The sequence below is a fragment of the Arvicola amphibius genome, chromosome 7 (assembly GCF_903992535.2).
Source record: "Arvicola amphibius chromosome 7, mArvAmp1.2, whole genome shotgun sequence".
Taxonomy (NCBI): Eukaryota; Metazoa; Chordata; class Mammalia; order Rodentia; family Cricetidae; genus Arvicola; species Arvicola amphibius.
Window position 1 is genome coordinate 49,342,478 of NC_052053.1, and position 24,688 is coordinate 49,367,165.

A 24,688-nucleotide genomic window follows, 5' to 3' on the forward strand; every position below is an offset into this window, starting at 1 on the left:
CTGAACTCGGGTCATTGTGGAGGGTTTGGTTTTACCTCCAGTGACACAGGGCAGGTCATGCTCAGAAATCCCAAGTTGGGAGTATGGTGACTCAGCGAGATGTCAGGATCCAGGGAAGGCTTTCCAGAGGAAATGTCACATATGGGAACACCTAAAGGATGGAGCAGGTGGATAGGAGGACCACTGTTCCTCATGAAAGGTCCCTTTCTCATTGCCCCAGGCCAGCCCCTGCCTGGGGAAAGGGATGGCTCGGGACAGGTGTCGGCAGTAGGGAGGCTACTGTACCTGGGACAGGTCAAGTCATCCCAGGAGGGGACATACGTCTGTGAATGCAGCAACACAGCTGGGACCAGCAGCCAGGAGCAGCAGCTGGAGGTTCTGGGTGAGCCCTGCCAGGATTGGGGAGCGTGTGCGTGATAATGGATAGAGCTGAAGTCTAGACCACCCAAGGGTGGGGGCAGCAGGATGGGCACTTGCCTGCCCTTCCAGTCCAGACCCTCAACTCCCAGTGTGTGCACACGGGAGGGAAGAGCAGGCCCCTATGCACCTACGTGGTCTAGCAGGAGAAAGCATGCGTTGAAGTGGTTGGAAATGAGTGTGCACAAGGTTCCTATAGAGCCTGCACTGGTAACATGAGTCCTGCAGGAGGGATGGCTTGGTAGTTAAAGTGCCTGCCATGCAAGCATTGGAACCATAGCTTGGATCCCAAAGCCTATGTAAGTGGCGGTGGGCTAGGCAGTTCACTTGGATCCTAGCCTTGGAAGCCAGAGAGAGGGGTCCCCAGAGTGGGGTGGCTGGTAAGACTAGTTATATCAGTGAGCTCTGGGTTTAACTGAGAGACCCTGCTTCAGTGAATAAAGTGGATGAATATTCACTTAATAAACTGTCAGCTGAGGATGATTCGGCATGCAGACCTTAGACTTCCCCATGCACGCACATGTGTACACACATGTGGCCTTTATAAACAAACATGCTACATGAACACCACACATACACACACACACACACACACACACAAAAAGACAGAGAGAGAGAGAGAGAGAGAGAGAGAGAGAGAGAGAGAGAGAGAGAGAGAGAGAGAGAGAACATGGTGTTGGGAAGGAGATATCCTGGCCTTGTAAAAGCCATGCTGTCAAGACTGGGGACATTGCTGAGTTGACAGAGTGCTTATCAACACATAAATCCAACAGATTAGGAGTTCAACGTCCTCAGTACTGTAGTGAGTTCAAGGCCAGACTAAGCCACGTGACATAACAGAAGTAAGTGCTAGAAAATGAATCCCAGAAACGTGCTGGGCACTGTAGTCCCTGTCTGAGAGGCTAAAGCGGAAGGGAAAAAGTTCAAGGCTAGCATGGGTAACTAGAGATGCTCCTGTCTATGAGACTGAGACCACACAGACCAGGAATGGCCGAGTATATTCCCCAGGGAGCAACCTACCCATGTCCCTAGTGTGTCTGAGAGGTTACTGGCGGATACAGTTGTCACTCTGACACAGAGATGAAAAGGCTCGGAGAGGTGAAGTGAATAGGCCAAGGTCACACAGCTCGTGCAAGGAAGAATGTAGGCCTAAATGACTATGTTCACTGAGACCCCAGCACCGGTCACCCTGCTATCAGGTGGCCCTGACTACTCTACTGAGAACCTTCCTCCCATCTCAGTTCCTCCTCAGGTCACTGGCCCTCGGGAGCTGCTCACAGCAGTCTCCGTGGTCCAGGGTGGAAACACTACCCTAGACTGCAATGCCACAGGGAAACCCCTGCCAGTGGTGACATGGGAGAGGAATGGCCAACCTGTCCAGATGGAACCTGGCCTGTGGCTTCAGAATCAGAACCACAGTCTACACGTGGAACAGGCACAGGCCTCCCACGCCGGTGACTACAGCTGCGTGGCTGAGAACACAGCTGGGCGTGCTGAGAGGAGATTCACACTGTCTGTGCTGGGTGAGGACCAGTGGCCTGTGGGCAGGGCGAGCTGCTGGGCTGGGCTGGGCTGGGCTGGGCTGGGCTGGGCTGGGCTGGAGAGAGTAAGGTCAGGCAGTCTCCTAAAGTCACGCTACAGACAGCCAGGGGCTTCTTCATTCTGGGCTCTGATGAGGTCTGCCCCTGGGACCATGGCCAACAGGGCTGTTCTCAAAACACCCATGTCCTTCCTTCCCTCCCTATCCTTTCCCCTTCCCTTCCCTCCCATGTTAGCTTTTCCCCACCCTGTTCCTGACAGTCCACGTTCTATGTGGCTGGTGATCTTGGGGGATCTGGGGTAGGAAAGCCAGGAGACCATACACATTGTAGAAGAACCAAGATACCTGCCTGGAGGAGGTGCCTTGGGGCTGCAGCTGAAAGACTAAGTAGGAGTTGGGTGGCTGCTGGGGTTGTAGTAAGAGAGGGGTGCTGGAGCCCATTGTCACTCCTGCTGTGCACCTGGATCTATTTCAGGTGGCCGCAGGGCGTGGTCCTGGAGAAGACTGGGAAAGGGATGAGCGTGGTGGGGCCTTAATCTTTCTGTGCCTCATCACCCCAGTGGTAGATCTTTCCAGAAATGCCCCTTCATCCAGAGCACAGATCCGAGGGTGGATGTGGGATCGCGTTGGCAGGCATCTACTCTGCTCGGCTCCTGCCCCATAATGGGCACTCGAATAGGGGATTTTGTTCATTTGGCTCAGTGGAAAGAGTATGTTTAGCATTCTACCAACAAAGTCCTGGCTTCCAGGGCCAGAACTGAATAAACCAGCATGTGGCATACTCCTGTCAGTCCAGCATTCAAGAGATGGAGGCAGGAAGATGAGGAGTTCAAGATTATCTTTGGCTACATAGTATTGTAGAATACCATTTTAAGATATGTTACATTTGTTTATGCTGTGGAACCTTTGTTTTAATGATGCAATGATGTGTGGCATTCTTTTTATGTTGCATTTGTTTAACTCTGTGAAACTGTGTTACTTTGCCTGTCTAAAACACCTGATGGCCTGATAAGGAGCTGAATAGCCAATAGCTAGACAGGAAAAGGGATAGGAAAGGCTGGCAGGTAGAGAGTATGAATAGAAGGGGAAAAGAGAGAAAGAAAGGAGATCTAGAAGCAAGAAAAGATGAAGGAGAGAGAAAAGAAGGGGCCAGACACCCAGCAACACAGCCAGCCACAGAGTAAGAAGGAAAGAAAATATATACAGAAATAGAGAAACATAAAAGACCAGAAGCAGAAAATAGATAAGATAATTTAAGTTAGAAAAGCTGGCTAGAAACAAGCCAAGCTTGAGCCGGGTATTTATGAGTAAGAATAAAGTCTCCATGTGTGATTATTTGGGAGCTGGGTAGCAGCCCCCAAAGAGTCAAAGAGCACAAAACAATTAATTACAATATAGCAAGTTAGAGGCCAGCCTGAGATACATAAGACACTGTCAAAGAAGAAGGAGGAGGAAGAGGAGGAGGGCAGTGATGGCGCACGCCTTTAATCCCAGCACTCGGGAGGCAGAGGCAGGTGGATCTCTGAGTTTGAGGCCAGCCTGGTCTACAAGAGCTAGTTTTCAGGACTGGCTCCAAAGCTATAGAGAAACCTTGTCTCAAAAAAACAAAAAAATTACAACAACAAAAAAAGAATCCTATCCATATCCCTCTGAAAGGGTGGGGAAACTGAGGCCTGAGATTCCTGTCTGGTCCCAGAGCCCACTTGTGGTCATACCAATACCCATGTGGTATCACACCTTTGAAGGAAGTAACTGGGATCCCTCCCAGTGCTTGTTCCCTCCCAGTTCACGAGTGAGGCCATGAGTCTTTGGGCAGAGAGTGCAGGGCTGAATGCCTGTCTGTACTCTGAATGCAGTACCTCCTCAACTCCCTGGAGACTTGGACTCCTTGACCAACGTCACTGCCACCTTGCAAGGCTCCTTGACGCTGCTCTGTGAAGCTGCAGGGGTCCCGCCCCCGACAGTCCAGTGGTTTCGGGAGGGACAGCCAATTGGCCCTGGAGAGAACACCTATCTCTTGGCAGGTAAGGCACTAAACCAGGGTTGTTTCAGGATCAGTCTAGCCTATGACCTCTGACCCTGAACTGCCAGACCTCAGTGACCCATCAATCATCAATTGTGGGATTGCAAACACATTTCCCACTTGGTAGAGGTCACCAGATGCATTATATAGACAAGAACACAGAAAAAACTGGAATTCAGCTGAGCACAAAGGGGACTGGCAATCAATTAGTAATGTCTGCCATGAGTGTAGGAATAGCAGTGATATGTGTGTGTTATCTGCCCTAGGTGGGTCTTATAAGATCTGTGGTTTCTTTGTGAGGAACTAGTTCTGCTTCAAAGATTCCTGGGAGAAGAAGCCTTTTTTGTGGGGAGGGCTCTTGGGACAAAATGGACATCTGAAAAAAACAGGACTGTGTAGCTATGTAGCTCACTGTTGTCTCTCAGCCCTAGCCAGAGCCACAGAGAGCCAGCATCTCAGTTCCTTCTTGCCGCACAGGTCCTCAGGTTTTTCTGATATCGTACCCTATCCTTCTGTTTACTCTCAAGGGCCTCTGGTTCCCCACTAGAGGAATGGAACACTGGGAGGCGGATACTTTTATATTAATGCCTGGCATCATGAGCTGGGAGAGGTTGCTGATCCAATGCCTTCCCTTCTCTCCCAGGTGGCTGGATGCTGAAGGTGACCCCAGCCTGGGAGCAGGACAGAGGCCTCTACTCATGCCTGGCCAGCAATGAGGCTGGGGAGGCACGGAGGAACTTCAGTGTGGAGGTCCTGGGTAGGACACACTCTATGTTCTTAGGAGCATCAGGAGCCTCTTCTTCCAGCTGGGACGCTAGAGTGGGCAGAGATGGAGGAGCCTGGAGCCCGTTTTCCTTGCTTCATAGAACCTGTGCTCTGGGGGTGGGGAGAGGCTCAGCAAATCAAACGCTTGCTGCAGAAGTGTGAGGACCTGAGTTTGATCCCCAGATCCCAAATAAAGGAAAAATGATCTGAGGGTTGTAGCACTCACTCAGAATCCCGAGGGAGGATCCCTCGGGGGCTCTGGCTGGCCAGCCTAGCCTGCTTGGCAAATTCTGGGCCAGAGACCCAGGGATTTTTGGTTTTGTTTTTTTTAAGGGTGAATGCTTCCTGAGGTTCACCTTTGACCTCCACGTGCATATGCATTCCCATGCACATGTGAACACACTACATACTCACACAATATTTACATATAGCACACACACTATACACACATCACAAACCACACCATCACACCATACATATACATGCCACACATGTACATACACACATACATAGACCACATACACATATATATATACGCACCATATATACAAACATAACACACACATATACACACATCACATACCACACACAGACATACAAACATACACACCACACACATACACATACCACATACACACACGCACACCACACACACATATACACACACTAAGCGCACACCATACACACAAACACCACACACACCATATACCACACACACCACACACACACACACACACCACAAACATACACTACATACATGTATACACACATTATCACACGCATATACATGTACATCACACACACCATACACAGAAACACCACACACACCATATATATGCATACCACACACATACCACACATATATATCTACATACCACACACACACCATACACACAAATACATATACCACACACACGCATATACACAGACATACATGCCCACCACACATACACACACCATACACAGAAACACCACACACACCATATATATGCATACTGCACACATACATACATACCACACATACATATCTACATACCACACACACACCATACATACAAATACACATACCACACACATATACACCACACACACATACATACACACCATACATACACCATAAACACAAATACCACACATACCATATATACACATACCACACACACACATACTCTCATAACACACACAGCATACACACATATACACATATCACACAAACACATACACACCACACACATCATACATACACATACCACACACATACATACCACACACACACCACATACACACACATGTATACACACACCCTCTATACTGAAGCTGCCCTGATATTTTCCAGAAACAGTAGGGATTAACCCAAAGTAGGGGAAACAAATATTCTCAACCCCACACCGACTTCTCTGTCCAGAGTCTGCCCAGAGCAATTCATTAGACTGACTTCTGGGTAGGAGCAGACATGGATGAAATGGGGAAACTGAGGCACAGCAAACTTTGTTTCCTGTTCTGTGGATGGATAGTGGGGGTGGGTCACCCAGCTGGAAACTGTTTGCCTTCCTCCTCTTCCTAGTTCCTCCCAGTATTGAGAATGAAGACTTGGAGGAGGTAATCAAGGTGCCCGAGGGACAGACTGCTCAGCTGGTGTGCAATGCCACAGGTGAGGGCTACCACACGGTGGGCCTGGCTTAACTGATCCCCTACCCCAACACCTTCCCTGCTCCTTGCTGAGCTCAGTCACCTGCCAGACACTGGGCCTCTCTGTCTGGTCCCACTATGCTAGGACTTCCCTGCCCCTGCACTGACCACACAGGGCCATAGTGATCTGTGATGTCCGAGCTCCTCTAGGACCCAGACCCTTGAGTCCACAGTTCCCCTGCTGCCTGGAAAACCAGGCTCCCTCTGATGCCTGGGAGTGGGAGGGTGAGTGGGAATGTGTCTGGATAAAGAGAAGCGCAGTGAATGAATGGGTGGAGACATAGATAGGTGGATTTTTGAATAAAGATGATAGATGAATGGAAGGATGAGTGGTAGAATAGATGAGTAGCTAGTCCATGGGTAGGAGGAAGGATAGGATGGATGGATGGATGGATGGATGGATGGATGGAAGAGAAGATAAATGGATAAATGAATGGATATGTGAATTGATAAGTGTGCCTTAAGTGGGTAGGAAGAAGGATAAGCAGATAGGTAGATTATGGATAGATGGATAGAAGGATCCATATATGAGCAGTAAGGTAGGAAGACGAATGGAAGGTGGCTAGAAGAAAGGACGGGTAGATGGATGAATAGATCTTGCCTCTTCATCCCAAGCCATTCCTGCCCCGTCCCCAGTGAGCAGCTGAATTCCCAAAGAAGGGTCCTGGCTGTTCTGCTGCCATCCTGAATGGGGATGGAAACTCCATATCTGTGCTGGCCAGAGCCACCTCTAGCCCCTGAGCCCATCTGGTCTGAGCTCACTGAATGATCTGTCTCCTCTTCATAAAGGCCACCCACCGCCAAAGATCACATGGTTCAAAGATGGCCAGTCCCTGTCTGTTGGAGACCCCTATGAGATGTCCCCAGATGGTGCCTTCCTGTGGGTCCCCCAGGCCAGCTTGTCCAGTGCTGGCCACTACTCTTGCGTCGCTGCCAATGCCGTGGGGGAGAAGACCAAGCATGCACAGCTCACCGTCCTGGGTGAGTGTTCTGCCCCCGCAACCACCTGGGTTTCCACAAGCAACCACTGTCATTCCGTTTGCTACACCAAGGGTGACAGCAAAAATACCAGAGAGCAGCCAGGTGTCAGATCTCCATAGCAACCCCAGCTGGGGACCAGGCTTTCAGCACAGCCTCTCCTATGACAATTCATACCCAAACTGTAGCCGTACCCGCTGCAGGAGCAGGGAAAGGAAGCTTCAAATCCAGGAAGCAGTTAGCCAAAAAGTTCCCCTCCTCCTCAGCAGAACCAAGAAAGTTTAGGCTGAATAAGAGCGAGGCCACTTGTTGAGTCCCTAAGAGGCACAGGAGAGACTGGCTGTTCCTCTTGTCCTGCAGTGTGACTCCGTGGTGGAGGAAGGTGTGGCCACTCTGAGATTCTGTTTCCCATCTATTCACAACTGCAGCACCAAGGATAAGCCTGGGGCCCTAGCTGTCCTGATCCTCAGGGTCTTCCGGCCTGGGCCTAGACTGTTAACCAAGGCCTTCCTTCCCCCTTCCAGTGGTTCCCACCATTCTGGGAGCACCTGAGAATGCCATCGAGGAGGTGACTGTGACCATCAACAATCCCATTTCCCTGATCTGTGAGGCACTGGCCTTCCCATCCCCCAATATCACCTGGATGAAGGATGGGGTCCCCTTCAAGGCCTCTAAGAACATTCAGCTCCTCCCAGGTGATGCCCCTGGGGTGGGCTTTGAGAAGACACAGGTTGGGTTGGTCTGAGCGCTTGTATATGGTGAAGCCCTGTTTTGGGATAACTCTGGCCACGGCTCCCCAAGCAGGTACCCATGGCCTCCAGATCCTGAATGCTCAGAAGGAAGATGCTGGCCAGTACACCTGTATGGTCACCAACGAGCTGGGGGAAGCAACAAAGAACTACCATGTGGAAGTCCTCAGTGAGCCCCCTACCATCTCTGGGACAGTGGCTGGCCAGGCAGAAAAGTCCTGGCCACATCTGAGACCTCAGGCACCTTCCTGTGGCTATTTTCCCTGGGAGTCACATGCAGCTGGCGGGGGTGGGGGCAGAAACTTTTGCCTTGGTGATACTAAAAGGAAAGGATAGTGACTTTGGTCATGGTGATCCAAATACTCCCCCAGTTCCGGCTATCTACCACCACTTCTGGTGTGGAGATGCAACTTGGGGTCCCTCAGTTTGACACCTGGGTCCTCTAGATATCACCCCAGGAATCCTTCACTTCACCCCATCCCTTAGCACTCTGTAACCTTAAGTGTGTACAGATGGGTTCCCTTCCAGAGTCCTATTCTACCAGTCTTGTTGTTAGGGAGCTACCCGCAGGGCTAGTGGGTTAGGGTCTCAGGACCGTCCCAAGCCTGCTCCTCACACATCCTGTGGCTTTTCAGTTCCCCCTTCCATCTCCAAAGATGACCCTCTGGGGGAGGTCAGCGTGAAGGAAGTGAAGACGAAGGTGAACAGCACCCTGACCCTGGAGTGTGAGTGCTGGGCCGTGCCCCCACCCTCCATCAGCTGGTACAAGGACGGAAGGGTGAGTGCAGGGCTCCAGACTGCCTTAAGTCTCTCTTTGGGCCTCACCAGCCCTGCTCAGACCTTTCCAGAAGAGCCCTGAATGAACCTAGCCCCAGAGCTGGCTCTGCTCACCCTTCAGCTTTTCATTTGAAACAAAACAAGACAAGCAAACACTTTCCAGCCATTAAGTTATCCTGTGCACCCTTTTGCTTCTTTTCTACTGTTGAAGGTCATACCAGTTTGGCTTGACAAAGTCACCGCGTGGTCCCACCGCTTTGTATTATGGTCTGATTTTTATTTATTAAAATATAGAGTACGTTGCTGGGCGGTGGTGGTACATGCCTATAATCCCAACACTTTGAAGGCAGAAGCAGGCAGATCTCTGTGAGTTTGAGGCCAACCTGGTCTACAGAGTGAGTTCCAGGGCAGCTAGGGCTACACAGAGAATCCTGTCTCAATATGTGTGTGTACGTGTGTGTGTATGCGTGTGTGTAAACATACATACATATTTTTTGATGGAGGACTCTCATTGGCTAATAAAGAAACTGCCTGGCCCATTTGATTGGCCAGCCCTTAGGTGGGCTGAGTAGACAGAACAGGAAGAAGGAAGTGAGGTAGATGGCTCAGTCAGATGCTACGCCTCTCCTAAGTTAGACAGACTTGCATGTCTCTTAGGGAGAGAGATGCGATGGAGCCAGCCACCAGGTCAGATATGCTGAATCTTCCCCAGTAAGACACCGCTCGTGGTGTTACACAGATTATTAGATATGGATTAGTCAAGATGAGAGTAAGAGTCAGAAAATAATGGGTCAAGCAGTATTTAAAAGAATACAACTTGTGTGTTGTTATTTCGGGGCATAAGCTAGCAGGCAGCCAGGAGCAGGGCAGGGCGAAAAGCAGGCCTGCCCAAAGCCCTCACTACAATTTTTGTATGGAGAGAGAGGAAGGGAGAGAGAGAGAGAAAGAGAGAGAGAGAGAGAGAGAGAGAGAGAGTAGTACGTGCTGGTAATCCCAGCATTTAGGAAGCTGAGGCAGGAGGGTCAGGAGTTCAAGGTCATCTTTGGCTACACAGTGAATTGGGGATCAGCCTGGTCTACGTGAGACCCTATCTCAAAACAAATAAACAAAGGATCTTGGTTTTCATCTCTGTCCCTCTCTGTCCTCCCCCAGCCTGTGACCCCCAGCCAGCGACTCCATGTCCTGGGGGAGGGGCGGCTCCTCCAGATCCAGCCCACCCAGGTCTCTGACTCTGGCCGCTACCTGTGTGTGGCCACCAACGTGGCTGGCGAGGACGATCAAGATTTCAATGTTCTCATCCAAGGTGTGTGCCATTGTAGGGTGGTCTGCGTGATAACAACCAGTAGCCCAAGATAGGATGCTCGCTCCAGGTAGAAAGATGGGGCCCATGGCATTGACCATGGCTGGGGATCAGGAGCCCTGTGCCTTTTGGCAAGGAGACCCACATGGTCATTCCCCATTGACCATGGCTCAATGTGTCAGAAGCAGAACATTCCGTGTCTTCTGAGGCTAAGGAATGAGTTTCAGAAGATGGGGGCTCCTACCTCAAATCAGGATTAAGTGGCCAGGAGGCAGGCAGGGAAGGAGGCAGGGAGAAAGGGAAGCTAGAAAGGGGGTCAAAGGGACTGCGGAGAGGTGGGGAGGGAGGCTGGGAGGCCAGAGACCAAACCAAGCTAAAGAAGGAAAGACTGTTTGTTACCACAGTGCTCTGTAGTGGCCTGATGAGAAAGCATACTTTGTCCTCTGCCACCTCTGCCCTCAACTGCCTCACCCTGGCCCTGTCACTCACTACTGGATAGCATGACCTAGAGAATGTCACTGTGCCACGGACCGCCTCTCGTGGAGACCACCGACCGCGGGAGAACAGGGGTGAAGGCTAGGAGAAATCAGGAATCGGCGAGGAAATGACAGACAGACACACTCAATAAGGTTGAATATGCTGCTGCAAATTTACTGGAGTTCAAGCATCAGTTTTATAGGATCACAGAAGGAAGTTGGCAAACAAATTACATGAGAAGAATGATTACAGGCAATAATCAAAAGCTTTACATGAGAAAAATTGATTACAGACAATTGATTGTTTCCAGTATGTCTTGTGGTTAGGACCAGGTGAACAGAGCTCTTCTTTGAGATCCGTCTCACATCATTAACCAACTACTTTCTCATAGCCCTAAATCATATCTGTTCTCATGGTAACCCAAAACACCATTCTTTAGGGTTATACTCCCAAGGCTTGCTCCGATGGTGAATAATTGGTTTCTTAATGTCAAGAATCCTGCCTTTCTTTCTTATCTAAAATGCACCTGGGGGTTTCTCCTTCTGGCTAGCCTCTCCCATTATGAGCTCCTTTTGTTCTAGGGTATTCCCAGAGAGCGAGCCAGAGTCCAACGTGTCTCAGTAGTTTGATTATTATTATTGGTAATGTCCTGGAACTTTTTGATCTGCTGGTAAGATAAAAGGACTACACAGAAACAAAGAAGGAACAGAAAGCTCAATACAGCGCCAGGGCTAGCGAGGGTGAGTTTGCTGATCCAGAATCATGACTGTGGCTGATTGCCAGGGAACCGCCTGGGGCTCAGCTCCTGGGAGCGCAGACCCCAACCCTTCAGCGTCTTTTCACCTTAGCGGCATTTTTCTGCTACACAGTCGTAACAGCCGTGGGCGTAGCATCACTGGCCCCTCTGGGCCTTGCTGTCACCCTTTGCAAAATACAGGCATTCTAAGCCAGGCATGATGGTGCACTCCTTTAACCCAGCGCCTCAGGGCAAAGGCAGGTGGATCTCTGTGAGTTTGAGACCACCAGGGCTCCATAGTGAGCCCCTTTCTTGAAGAAAGAAAAAGAGAAAACAGGAGATCCAACTAAAGCATGTGACCTCGGGGCCCTTTTGGGTCCTAACTGCTGAGGGTGTCATGCCCCTGTGTACCAACAAATAAAAGAAGGCTAAGCTAGGCACTGCCCAGCGCCCTTCACAAAGCCTTTCCTGTCACAGTCATTTTATCTTTTTTTTGGTTGTTGTTGTTGTTGTTTTATTATTATTATTTTCTGTTGTTGTTTTCTGAGGCACGGTTTCTCTGTGTAACAGTCCTAGCTGTCCTGGAACTCGCTGTCAACCAGGCTGGCCTCGAACTCACAGAGATCCGCCTGCCTCTGCCTCCCGAGTGCTGGGATTAAAGGCATGCACCACTACTGCCTGGCCATTTTATTTTATTTCATATTGTTCTTTTGAGCCGGTCTTACTGTAGCCCAGGCTGGCCTGGCGTTTGTAGTCCTCTTGCCTTGGCCTCCTAAGCACTAGGAAGACAGGTCTGACCGCCTCACCCAGCCACCAGGACTCTCAGAAGCCAGTGACAGGTGACCTCTACAGAGAAGGGGCTGCTCCTAAAACTTACAAGGCAGCTTCATAGGTGGTCGCTGGGGGAATAAAGAGAAGAAATGCCATGACCTGCCTGCGGGCTGTAGCCTGCTTGGCAGGGTGTGGCAGCACCTCCAAGGCTGGTTGGTAACAGTGGTGAGCAGCTTTAACCCTTTCTTATATTCCTAATTACTTGGTCTCTCTCCGTGCAGTGCCCCCCATGTTCCAGAAGGTGGGCGATGTTGATGCAGGTTTTGAACTTCTGCCCCATGAAGAGGAAGCCCGGGGCAGAGTGACAGAATACCGGGAGATCGTGGAGAACAACCCGGCTCACCTGTACTGTGACACCAACGCCATCCCACCGCCCGAGCTTACCTGGTACAAGGAGGGTCGGCCCCTGTCAGCCGCAGATGGGGTCTCGGTGCTGCAAGGTAGGCCAGCTGCTACCAGCAAAGTGACCTCAGGCGGCGTGTGTGACTAGACCTTCGCCGGAATTTGCAGAAGATAAAGGTTGCTTGATGTTGTTGCCTTTTGTGCCTAGTTTTTAAAACAAACTTCCCAGCCCAGACCAGAGCCTGTATCTTAGGCTTTGGGATCTGGCCTGGAATGCTCAGAGAATGGCTTGAGGGAGAAGTGAGTCTCTTTATGTAAAAAATGAGGCAGGAAGACACTGGGAGCACAGGCTAGCCAAGCGTGAGAACCCGAGTTCAGCCCTTAGAACTCATGGAAAAGCCAGGGCACGCCTATGATCCCAGCATGGGAGAGGCAGATAGGCAGGTCCCTGGAGCTCACTGGCCAGCCACTCTAGTCTCCTTAGGAAACCCCAGGCCAGTGAGAGACCCTGTCTCACAAAACAAAGTGGGCAGCTTCAGAGGAATAACACGCAAGGTTGACCTCTTCCTCTACGTATATGAATACATGCATGTATATGCTCACATACCCATACACAAATGTGTATCTGCATACATACAAGCATATGCAACACACACACATGCACACACATGATTGTGATTCCATGGAAAAGCTTCTCTCTAGCTTTTGGGGTCTATGTCTTCATAGCTTACAGTTTATGAAAGTTTTCTATTGTCATCTTACCATTTAAAATATTTCCTTATTAAAGGTCCATTAATTATTTAAGTGGGCCTTATTTTGGAATATCTTTGGCAAATGGTTTTGAGTTGAAAGTCCTAGGATGAGGCTTAGAGATGCCTGGCTTCCCTGGTCTGCCCTGCCCCCACCACCGACCATTGCTTTGCTGTGCAGGCCCCACTGACTGTACCAAGGGGAATAGGTAGTCTCCTGGCTTAGCATCTGCGTGGTGGCCTGCCGGATCCAGACCAGCACTGGGGCTGGATGGGGGACAGGAGGTTATCATAGTCTCCTATGAACAATTGCCCCAGGCTTTGAACTTGGCCCTTGCAAAAAAAGGAACCCTTAGGTCCCTGGGAGATACCAAGCAGGTAGAGGCTGGTTGTCCATACTAGAAATCCTGAACCGACTCCTAATCCTGCTGCCAACCTCAGACGGGGACTCTAGTCTCACATCCTGTTATTCTAGGCTCAGTCATGGGGAGATTCTTAATGCAGACATGAAACACAAGTTGATCCTAGCTATCAGTTAAGCCCTGACCACAGCCACTGACTTGGCCCACATGTTAACACTGACCTCCAACCCCACTGCTGACCTCTAACCCTGGCTATCAACTCTGAGCACGTTAAAGATGTGGTCACAAGATAAGCTGAATGTAGATCCTGTTCCCAAATTAAGTCAAGATCTCACCTGAGCATCACTGTGACCTTGGCCTCCCCCTACCCCATCCCCGACCACAACCCCATAGCTTTGCTTGTTAGGAGCCCTTGTTTCTGACATGGTCAAGCCTCCCACAGCCTTGACTGGTGACTCCTCCCACCTGGAATACATAGCACACAGTGGCCCTAGGTATGTAGAGACCCGGTTCTGCTCTTGGTTGCCTCCTGGTCTCAAAGAGTCCCAGGCAACTCCTCCCTGCTCCCAGCAGCCACTGCTCTAGAACCTACCCTGCCTCTGAGAACACTTCCTCTTGCATTTGACCAGCCAGCTGACTCCTCTCTCTTGCTAACCCTTTCAGGAGCTTCATTTTCCCATCTGTGAGATGGGCTACTGACAGCAGTTCACACTATAGAACCTGCTCCCGAGACCCGGTGCCATTAACTACACATGGACTTGATCCTCCCTTGATCTATGATCGGGGTGGATCGAATCTGCTCACTTCCTAGATGAGGCAGGAAGTGATGGGCCCTCCAGAGGAGAAACAGCTCGCTTGCTTTGGGTTCAGGGCTCTTGTCCCTGAACTCAGGCCCCTGTCCTGTGTCCCTGCAGGAGGCCGAATCCTACAGCTGCCCCTGGTCCAGGCAGAGGATGCGGGCAGGTACTCGTGCAAGGCTTCCAATGAAGTGGGCGAGGATTGGCTCCACTATGAACTGCTGGTGCTGAGTGAGTGGCTCCTGCCAGGAGGGACAGGGTACCAACCAGGGAGGCCTCCTTCTCAAGGGCCCTGGGGAGTGGGAAGTTCAATTTCTCTGTGCTCAGGTCTTTAATATGATTGCAAGCTTGGTTTCTGAAGCCAAGTAAAGGCAGTTAAGTGTCCCAGATGGCTGCTTTCTTACTGTGTGACTTTGAACAAACTTTGACCTCTCTGAAGCCCAGAATTCTTAGCTGCTTCCAGGCCTGAAAGATTTAGTGAGGAGGGCACAAGGACCTCTGGCGAGCATCTGGTGCCAAAAGCTTCCCTCACCTGCACCATGTTCCACCAGCCCATGTTCCACCAGCCCACCACCTACACCTTGTCTCTTTCTCCTCTCCTACCCAGCACCGCCAGTGATCCTGGGGGACACACAGGAGCTGGTAGAGGAGGTGACTGTGAACGCAAGCAGTACTGTCAGCCTGCGGTGTCCAGTTCTGGGGAACCCGACACCCACACTTTCATGGCTCCAGAATGGGCTGCCTGTGTCCCCCAGCCCACGGCTTCAGGTCCTGGAGGAGGGACAAGTCTTGCAGGTAGGAAAAGACCCCTCTCAGGATAAAGGCACAGGGAACCAAGGGGCAGTGTCATCTGGGCCATAGAAAGGCCCGTTAGAGGGGCTGGAGAGATGGCTCAGAGGTTAAGAGCATTGCCTGCCCTTCCAAAGGTCCTGAGTTCAATTCCCAGCAACCACATGGTGGCTCACAACCATCTGTAATGAGGTCTGGTGCCTTCTTCTGGCCTGCAGGCATATACACAGACAGAATATTGTATACATAATAAATATTTTTTTAAAAAAAGAAAGAAAGGCCTGTTAGAGTATGGGGGTGTCTTCTGCACAACAAATGGCACCTGTGAGGAGCCCAGCTGGTCACATAGGGCTGCCTAGTGTTCATAAGTAGCAGTCACTCCTGCCAAAGCAGAAGCACACCTAGAGCCAGCCTAGACCTAGGGTGGCAGCCCCATGTGATCCCTGACCACAAGGAGCTAGACATGCACAGGCCCCTCCAGAGACCAGCACAGCCCCCACATGGCCTCCTTGTCCACTTAGCTAGACAACCAACCAACGCCATTCTCCCTCTCCAAAACACCGCAAAGAGCCCAAGACAGGCCTGAGGGAGTGCTCCTGGCCACTGTGAGCACCCGTGGCCCACAGGTTTGCCGTGGGGAGATGGGGATGCTCATGGCTGTGTGGGGATGAGCCGTGGAGCCTCTGGATCCATTCAGAACTGTCAGCCTTGGCCTCAGCACTGGTCTCTGTACCCTCAGGTTTCCACCGCAGAGGTAGCTGATGCTGCCAACTACATGTGTGTGGCGGAGAACCAGGCGGGTTCTGCAGAGAAACTCTTTACTCTCAGGGTCCAAGGTGAGATGGCTGAGAGGGGCCTCTATGTGTCCCTTGCCTCTCCCTGAGGGTATTCGAGTACCTACACTCAGAGTTCAGGGACCGCAGCCTGGCCTCAGCATTGGGGGGGATGTCCTTCCAGGCCTCAGCATTGGGGGGGATGTCCTTCCAGGCCTCAGCATTGGGGGGGATGTCCTTCCAGGCCTCAGCATTGGGGGGGGATGTCCTTCCAGCCTCAGCATTGGGGGGGATGTCCTTCCAGGCCTCAGCATTGGGGGGGAATGTCCTTCCAGGCCTCAGCATTGGGGGGGATGTCCTTCTAGGCCTCAGCATTGGGGGGGATGTCCTTCCAGGCCTCAGCATTGGGGGGGGATGTTCTTCCAGGCCTCAGCATTGGGGGATTGTCCTTCTGAGGTCTCAGCATTGGGGGGTGTTCTTACAGGTCTCAGTTTTGGGGGGATTGTCCTTCTGAGGTCTCAGCATTGGGGGGATTGTTCTTCTGAGGTCTCAGCATTGGGAGGATGTCCTTCTGAGGTCTCAGCATTGGGGGGATGTCCTTTTGAGGTCTCAGCACTGGGGGTATTCTTCCAAGGTCTCCTAGCATCATTAGTGAGCACCCACTGTGCATCTGACGTGTGTCTAAAGGACTCCTTCCAGCAGAAGGAGTTGGCCTGGCTTTACAACCCAGATGAGAGGGTCTTACCACCCCAAGTCTGCTGTTGACCTCTGTGTAGCCATGAGCCCAGATGTGGGCACAGCTGTATCCTTGAGGATGGATGGGACAGTGCTGAGTCCTCAAAGTCATGAACTGAAGCCCCAGTAGCATTAAGTTCTGCCACTGATAGCTCTGTGGCTTTGGGAGAACGGCTGTGCTGCTCTGATCAAGCCTCTCTGTGCTCTGTGCAAAGTAGCTCTGACTAGTAAAGCCTGCTCTCCAAGGGCTGTGTGGAGACACCTCAGGGGTGACTCTGGGAGCTTAGGCCGGCTCCTTGGTGTATCCCCTTCCCCCAGCCCTAGTCTGTGCCCCCAATGTAACCTCTCATTTCTGCCTCTATCCAGTCCCACCACAAATCTCAGGCTGGCACGCCGACAAGCTCACCACCACCCTCAACAGCAGTGTCTCCCTCCCCTGCGAAGTTCATGCTCACCCAAGCCCTGAGGTCACGTGGTACAAGGATAGCCAGCCCCTCTCCCTGGGACAAGAGGTTTTCCTCCTTCCTGGTTGGTAAACTGCGGCCTTATGCCCAGCTCAAGGCTCTGGTGGGGAGTTCAAGATGTCCCAAACCTGGGACAGGGCTGTATTCACGGGAGGATTAGGGACTGAGAGTGGCCTGGGGTCCTATGGCTGCTGGTGCAGGGGCCGTTGTCCTGCAGGCACCCACACACTGCGGCTGACACGGGCACAGCCAGCTGATTCCGGAACATACCTGTGTGAGGCCCTCAATGCTGCAGGCCGAGACCAGAAGACCGTACAACTCAATGTTCTGGGTACGTCCTGCTCTGCCTATACCATCTTCTGATCTTCCCAGGAGCCCCCAGGGAAGCCCTTGTCCCCCTCAAGGGATCCTGTTGAAGAAGCATAGTCACATGGACAGACCAGGCAGGGTTTGGTGCAGCCATGCACGGGTTTGCTCTGAGACCTTGGGCTGTGTCTCCCCGTCTCTGAGCCCCAGATGTCCTGCCTGTAAGGTAGCAGTCCATATGAGAATGGGACAAAAGAAATGCAGCCCTTGATCCACAGCGTAGCTCACATTGAGTTCCAGTGGTGGTCAAGTTGAGAGGGTAGAGCAGCGGCGAACCCCAAGAGCTAGGCCAGGAAGGTTCAAGATTCGTGGCTTGTAGCCTCTGACAGCACTCAAGGTCTTTGGAATTCCCTGAGGGAAAGCTGGTCTGCAGCTCCAGCAGCCAGGGCTCTCTGGACGGTTCTTTGCAGTTCTGGGGCAGGTTCATTCATTTGTAAATACATAGCTCTGCCAGGGCCTGAGGGCTCACATCTGTGTGTGGATGCCTACATTGAGTGCCAGGGGCTGAGGGACCACCAAGGAGGGGCAATGTCTAGTTAGAAGATTAAAAAAAAAAAGCCTGCTGTCGGCATCTTTCCTGCCATCTAGGCGCCAGAAGGCTCTGGTAGGCTGGGTTCGCTTCCTCTACTAACCCTGGATCAGGTCCACCGTTTGATCCAGTGGGCCTGTCTGGGCCATTTATCCATGGTGGTATTGGGGCTGTGTGGGCAAGGCCATGGTGCCTCACTGGGCTCTCCTGCCCTTAGTTCCCCCCAGGTTTAAACAGGCTCCTGGAGGCCCCCAGGAGGCCGTTCTGGTCAGAGCAGGGGATAAAGCCACCCTGAGCTGTGAGACAGACTCACTCCCAGAGGCAGCTGTGACCTGGTTCAAGGACCAGCAGCCCCTAGCCCTGGGGCAGCGGATTCAGGGCCTACAAGGTGGACAAACACTGGAAATCCTGGACTCACAGGTCAGTGGCCATGGACAATCTGGACAGTGGACACAGCACCTCCTGACCCTAGAGGCCTAAGGGGAGGAGGTGGGAGGTGTGTGCTAAGGTGTGGGGGTGTCATCTCCTTGACCCAAGTAGATGCACAGGCCCCTGCAAGTGACCTGGGAAAGGCCTGGAGCAGCCAAGAGCTGGACTCCAGCCCCAGCTCAGGTTTGCCTCACAGTCATCTTGAACAGAGCCTTCCACACCGGTGTAGGTCAGGCTCTCGCGTATGTTGAATGAATATGCGTCTCTCCCCTGGACAGCCCCTCTGGGCTCCTACTTTCTGACCCAGCTCTAGCCCCACAAAGAGCAGAGCAGGGCATACTGAGCCAAATCTGCTCTCCTGACCTCCAGGGTCTCTGCTTCCTAAGGCTCTGATAGAGGCCAGCAGGACCTATCTCTTATAGATTCCCAGGCACAGCCACTCTCTCTGGGGAATCTGCTCCACACACCAACCCCGTGTATACTTTTATCCCAGGTATCAGATAAGGGAGTGTACAGCTGTAAAGTCAGAAACACAGCTGGAGAGGCCACCCGGACCTTCGTTCTCGCCGTCCAAGGTGAGGCCCAGCCTGGATCCCAATATTATAAAAATAAAGCCTTTCTTGGCTCTTGAGAGTTTATCTTGGGAGAGCTAATGGCCACCAAAGCCACTCCAAACCAGCAGCTTTAGGGTTCTTGTCTTGTAAATTCAGAGAATGAATTTCACAGACTCCAGAGGATGAATGTTAGGGTTTATTTTACATTCACAGGTTGGAGAGACAGACAGACAGACAAGGAGGCCAAACTCCTGTGCAGTAAGAGTTCACCCCAGGAAATAGGGTACCACTGAGGTGCTAATATGGGCCTTTTTGAAGGACTGTGGGAGCCGTGGGAGGAGTGAGCTAGTTGGGAAGCCTGGTCCTTTCTCTGTTTTGGTTACATCCTCATACACAGCTTCCAGGTAAGGGTGAGCGATCATGAGGAGCCAGGAACTTAGAACTCTCTCCTGTGGCCTCTAGCAGGGGCATTCTTAGAACCACTGCTCTGAGGTCCCTGTCCTGCCTTGTCAGTTCCTACCCTCTGTCTGTCACCCCAAGCAGCTCCCAGGGCTGCCAGGGATAAGATCAATGGCTGGAAAGAGGTCCTGTTGCCAAGGGCTAAGTGTATGAGACTTGGAATTTTAAAAACCAAGATGGAGATGGAGCTGTAGCACAGAATCAGGCCCTATGCATGCCTGTAATCCCACTACGTGGGAGGGAGGTGGAAGCAGGGAATTGGGAGTTAAAGGTAGATAGCTATTTTCAGACCAAACTTGGCTACTGGAACCTTGTCTCAAACCAACAACAAGCATAGGACTCTTCCTGTGACATGCTTTGAAGGACTTGGTGGGATAATTCTGTTCCTTTGCCCTCCAGGTTTCACACAAACACAGAGCCTTCCCACTGGGCATTCTGCAGGCACTAATCTGCTGTATAGATTAGGTACTGGGCACATGCCTGGCATCTAGGTGAGGGAAATCTAAGAGATCAGATGACCCACAGGACTGTTGGTCTGTGAGCCGTGTACTTGCCATCTTCAGGCTGAGTGGGCCATCTGGCGCCCACTTGTAGAGACTTTGAAATAGTCACCTGTGGCTTCTAGAGCCATCTGTGGATAAAGCAACTGCCGCCTCCATCAATGGCAGAATGTTAAACAGAAACCGCCTAGCTGCCCAAGAGGAAGAAACTGGAGAGCAGGGAAGAGTGCAGAAACCTGCCTTCTCTCCCACAGTGCCCCCAACATTTGAGAGAGCTGAGACGGAGATAGTGAACCAGGTAGCTGGGCGGCCCCTAGTCCTGGTCTGTGATGTGTCGGGGATCCCAGCTCCCACTGTGACTTGGCTGAAGGACAGAATGCCCGTGGGTGAGTATCCATGTCCTGCTTGTCATTCAAGTGCAAACATGTCTTCACTCAGCACAGTAACGATGGGAGGCCAGGACACCACCAGTTACTAACGTTCTTGTCACAAACCAAGGGATCACGGACTGTGGTGGTTCACGCTGTAACCCCAGCGCTGGGGAGGCTGACCCGGAAGGAGCCACAGTTGCTGTGATAGAGGCAGGTTTACAGGAGAGGGGGTTTGCTTTAGCTGATGGTTCCAGAGGGCCGAGTCCATCGAGGCAGAGAGGAAGGACAACAAGCTGCAGGCATGGTGCTAGGTGCAGGGAGCCAAGAGGCCACATCTTTAACTGCAAAGAGGAAGCCGAGAGAATGATCCGGAAGTGAAAGACTATGAACTCTCAAAGACCTCCCCCAGCGATGGCTGCCTATAACTTCCCCAAATGCCACCATCAACTGGGGAGCGGGTGTTCAAATACCTGAGCCTATGAAGGATTTTTCTCACCCAAACCTAGTGAGGAATCCCCAGAGCCACTAGTCATCACTTCCTTCCCCTGCAACTTCCCGTCCCTCTCTGGCGGTCCGCTGGCGGTTTCTATTGAAACGCTGTTCTGGACATTTCATTCTGATGGCGTCATGCCACCTTGACAGTCACCTGCCTCTGCCTTGTTCTGCTTTAGCTTGAGACTTTGAAAGCTCACTGGGAAGCTTGGATCAGTATTATTATTTTTTTTAGAAATTCATTTAATTACTTTTCATCATTCCTTTACATAATATTCCATATGGCCATGTAGCCCTGGCTGGTTTGGAACTTGCTGTGTAGATCTAGGCAAGTCTTAAGCTCACAGAGATCGGCCTGCCTCTGCCTCCCAAGTGCTGGCGCTGTAGGAGTGAGCATGTAGCATTGTGTCTCTTAGCCAGCCTTTGGGCTGTAAAGGCCAGGCTGCCGTGAGCTTGGCGTGCAGGTGTCCGTGGGTGTTCGGGGTTCTGTGGGTGTGTGTTTTCAGTTCTCCTAAATTTTGTCTCCTTTGAATTAGCCTGGCAGTAAACCCTGCCTGTCTTGCCTCCAATTCTTTGCACATGTTGTTCCCTTCCTGGAATGCCTCATGGTCTTGTCTGCTTGTACCTGGCTGGTTTCTACTGAAGCTTTGTCCCAGAAGCCCCTTTTGTGGTGCCCTTCCTAACCCCTCCTGCCCTTCCCTGCCCTCAACCCCTCAGCTCCCTGACTCAGAGCTGTACAGTTGTCAGCCCTTGGCAGCACTGCATCTTTGTGACACATTTCATGCTTCTTGGGGACAGGGACCATGGTGCTCCCCATTGACACCCAAGCTCCCTGTGGGGCACAGGGCCCAATCAAGGTCTCCATTGCTGAAAGACAGGGGCAGGGTGGGATAAAGGGAGGGTTGGTACAATTAGAAACTCTTCCAGGACAGACCCACAATGAGGGATTCCAAGCTGGTGAGCAGAACCCCAGGAATCCCAAGGGTGACTCATGTTAGGGTCACTGAGTGGCTGGTTCCCCTTGATCAGCAACCTTGATACATGTAGAGGACATGTATGTGAAGAGGACTGGGCTGCAGAACAGGCCCTGGAACCCGAAGGTGTGGGACCTGGGGAGAGATGGCCTGTGTGTGGGGGGGGGGAGGGCGTTGTAAGAAGTGGAGCAGCTGGAGGAGTTGAAGAAGGTGGTTGTGGTGGTTAATTGTCAACCTGACATAGCCTAGGATCACCATTGAGAGAGTCTCAATGTGGGATTATCTAGAGCATATCGGCTATGGGCACATCTGTCAGGAATTGCCCCATGGCGTGGGGAAACCCAGTCAGAGAATGCACGGCACTATTCCCTGGGCTTGGATCCCAAACTGCATACAGGTAGAGAAAGCGAGCCAAACACAGGAGTGCATGTGTTCATTTCCCCCTCTGCTGCAAATGTCACCAACTGCTTCTAGTTCCTGCCACTTTGTCTTCCTCTCAATGGCTGACTGCTGCCGGGAACCATGGACCTAATAAACCCCTTTTTTCTCTATGCTGCCTTTGGTGGGGTAATTTATCCCAGTCGAAGAAACGAAACTAGGTCAGTGATAATCTACAAAGGTGCTTCTGACCCACTGGGCCTCAGTTTCCCTATCAGTACAGGGAGTACCGGATTCAAGGGCTTTCCCTCCATTCCACAGAGAGCAGCATGGTGCATGGCGTGGTTTCCCGAGGTGGCCGCCTCCAGCTGAGTCACCTGCAGCCAGCCCAGGCTGCTACCTACACTTGTGTGGCTGAGAACACCCAGGCTGAGGCCCGCAAAGATTTTGTAGTGTCTGTACTAGGTATATCTTGCACCCCGTCCCCCCTTCTGTTTGCCATATCCCAGCAGCCCCTGCTGCTGCCAGGACCTCACCATAGCCCATGTTATAGTGCCTCCCCAGATCCAGAACTCAGGCATGGCACAAGAACACAATGTGTTAGAGAAACAGGAGATACGACTGGACTGCGAGGCTGAAGGACAGCCACCGCCAGATATAACCTGGCTGAAGGACGGTGGCCCGTTGGACCAGCATGTGGGGCCACACCTCCGGTAAGGCCTGCTGATGCCTCTTGAAGCCTCAGAACTGCCAACCTGTGTATGCTTGCCCTCAGTGATGTCTCCCCATGCAGGTTCTACCTGGATGGCAGCTCCCTGGTGCTGAAGGGCCTAAGAGCAGCCGACTCAGGTGCCTACACCTGTGTGGCCCACAACCCGGCTGGGGAGGATGCCAGGCTGCACACAGTAAATGTACTGGGTAAGGAACTGAGGCTGAGGAGAGGCAGGTAGCCCCAGCACCCTGGAGGCTCTTTGGGGACACCTACATGGGGATGAGTAGGTGGAACCAGGAACTTCCACTTACGACCTGGTGATATCCACTCTGCGGGCTCCCTGGGTCTTCAAGTCATGTTCTCAAACAAGCATCACAAGCTTCCTAGCCCAAGGCTCAGCAGGGTGTCCGGAGAGGGGGCCATGAAAAGAGTGGTTGAATCTGGGCCCCAGATGGTGGAGCTCACCTCTCCGAGGGGGGCCAAGACTCTAAGAACCTAACTGCAGTAGCTGGCAGTGGTGGAAGTTCAGGGCTGGTTGCTGCCATCCCTCTAAACCCCTCATCTCATTCCTGTTCTATCCACCACCCCAGTTCCTCCCACCATTGAGCAACGAGATGGTGACACAGGGACCCTGGTAAGCAGGACTGGAGAGCTGGTGACCATGATGTGCCCTGTCCGGGGATCCCCACCTATCCACGTGAGCTGGCTCAAGGACGGCCTTCCCCTTCCCCTCTCGCAGCGCACCCACCTCCACAGTTCTGGCCGCACCCTCAGGTAGGCGCACGGTCCTGCCTCTGGTCCCTGGTGGCAGGTGCTGGCACATTCTCCAGGCAGCTCAGGCTCCAAATGCTTCCATGTGGATGTTAAAATACAAGTAATACAGACACAGAGGGGTTTATGGTGCCTGGGGAGACAAAGAAGACCCCACCACCCAATGGAACCTCAAATATAAAAGAGGCCTTATCCTAAGGCCTGGTGGAGAAGGCATAGCCCAAGAGGACACCTGAGGGCACTGACTTGGCCTGGCAAGGTGAAAAGCCATGGGGGGCTTCCTGGAGGAGACCTGAGCAAAACTGGTGGCTCTAGACATCAGCAAGCAAGAGAGTCTTGCAGTTATAGGAACCAAGTCTATGGGGGTAGGAAGTGAAGCCCCAAATCCGAGCTCTGAAGATAATTAAAATGTGTTAAGGAAACGGGTGGTGGCGACAGAGGTTGTATGGTCAGGCTAACTGCTTGGTCTGTGGAGGTAGCATTGGTGCTAAGGTGGAAAAAAGTGGAACCAGGCCTGGGTTCCGTGGTGCGAGGTCAAGGGCCCCCAAGGTAATTGCAGGACAGGAAGACAACAGGGACAAATGCCGTGGGTGGGGTCTCGCGGCTCGTATCTGTCTTTCCGGGGGTTCTGGGAGTCACTCGGGTCACCAGGGTGCGCGACAAGGACCTTCATCTTGTCAGCCCCAAAAGGGAAGTTTTTAAAGGCAAAATGAGGGTTGCGCAAGATTCTCTGAAACCACAGGCCTGAACCACAAGTCACTGACGTGAGCGGCCCCTGCTCATAGACCGTTCACTACAGGGCAGGTGTGTTCACAGGGAGTTTCTCACACATGCTCAAAGGTCTGTCAGTCTTTGGTGGC

General features: G+C 52.0%; 1 protein-coding gene across 1 annotated transcript in view; it reads left to right on the forward strand.

The window, feature by feature from the left end:
- Hmcn2 (hemicentin 2) overlaps positions 1–24,688 on the forward strand; it is a 150,254-nt gene that overhangs the window by 87,635 nt on the left and 37,931 nt on the right. The window contains exons 44-66 of the mRNA XM_038337454.1: positions 221–382; positions 1,659–1,940; positions 3,814–3,981; positions 4,624–4,737; positions 6,310–6,396; positions 7,224–7,415; positions 7,937–8,107; positions 8,217–8,330; positions 8,797–8,939; positions 10,091–10,241; positions 12,504–12,722; positions 14,650–14,763; positions 15,140–15,327; positions 16,061–16,157; positions 17,196–17,357; positions 17,511–17,624; positions 18,406–18,608; positions 19,111–19,192; positions 20,385–20,516; positions 22,667–22,810; positions 22,899–23,058; positions 23,139–23,263; positions 23,648–23,831. Coding sequence (XP_038193382.1) covers positions 221–382; positions 1,659–1,940; positions 3,814–3,981; positions 4,624–4,737; positions 6,310–6,396; positions 7,224–7,415; positions 7,937–8,107; positions 8,217–8,330; positions 8,797–8,939; positions 10,091–10,241; positions 12,504–12,722; positions 14,650–14,763; positions 15,140–15,327; positions 16,061–16,157; positions 17,196–17,357; positions 17,511–17,624; positions 18,406–18,608; positions 19,111–19,192; positions 20,385–20,516; positions 22,667–22,810; positions 22,899–23,058; positions 23,139–23,263; positions 23,648–23,831 — 3,508 coding nt within the window. The remainder of the gene's footprint in view (positions 1–220; positions 383–1,658; positions 1,941–3,813; positions 3,982–4,623; positions 4,738–6,309; positions 6,397–7,223; positions 7,416–7,936; positions 8,108–8,216; positions 8,331–8,796; positions 8,940–10,090; positions 10,242–12,503; positions 12,723–14,649; positions 14,764–15,139; positions 15,328–16,060; positions 16,158–17,195; positions 17,358–17,510; positions 17,625–18,405; positions 18,609–19,110; positions 19,193–20,384; positions 20,517–22,666; positions 22,811–22,898; positions 23,059–23,138; positions 23,264–23,647; positions 23,832–24,688) is intronic.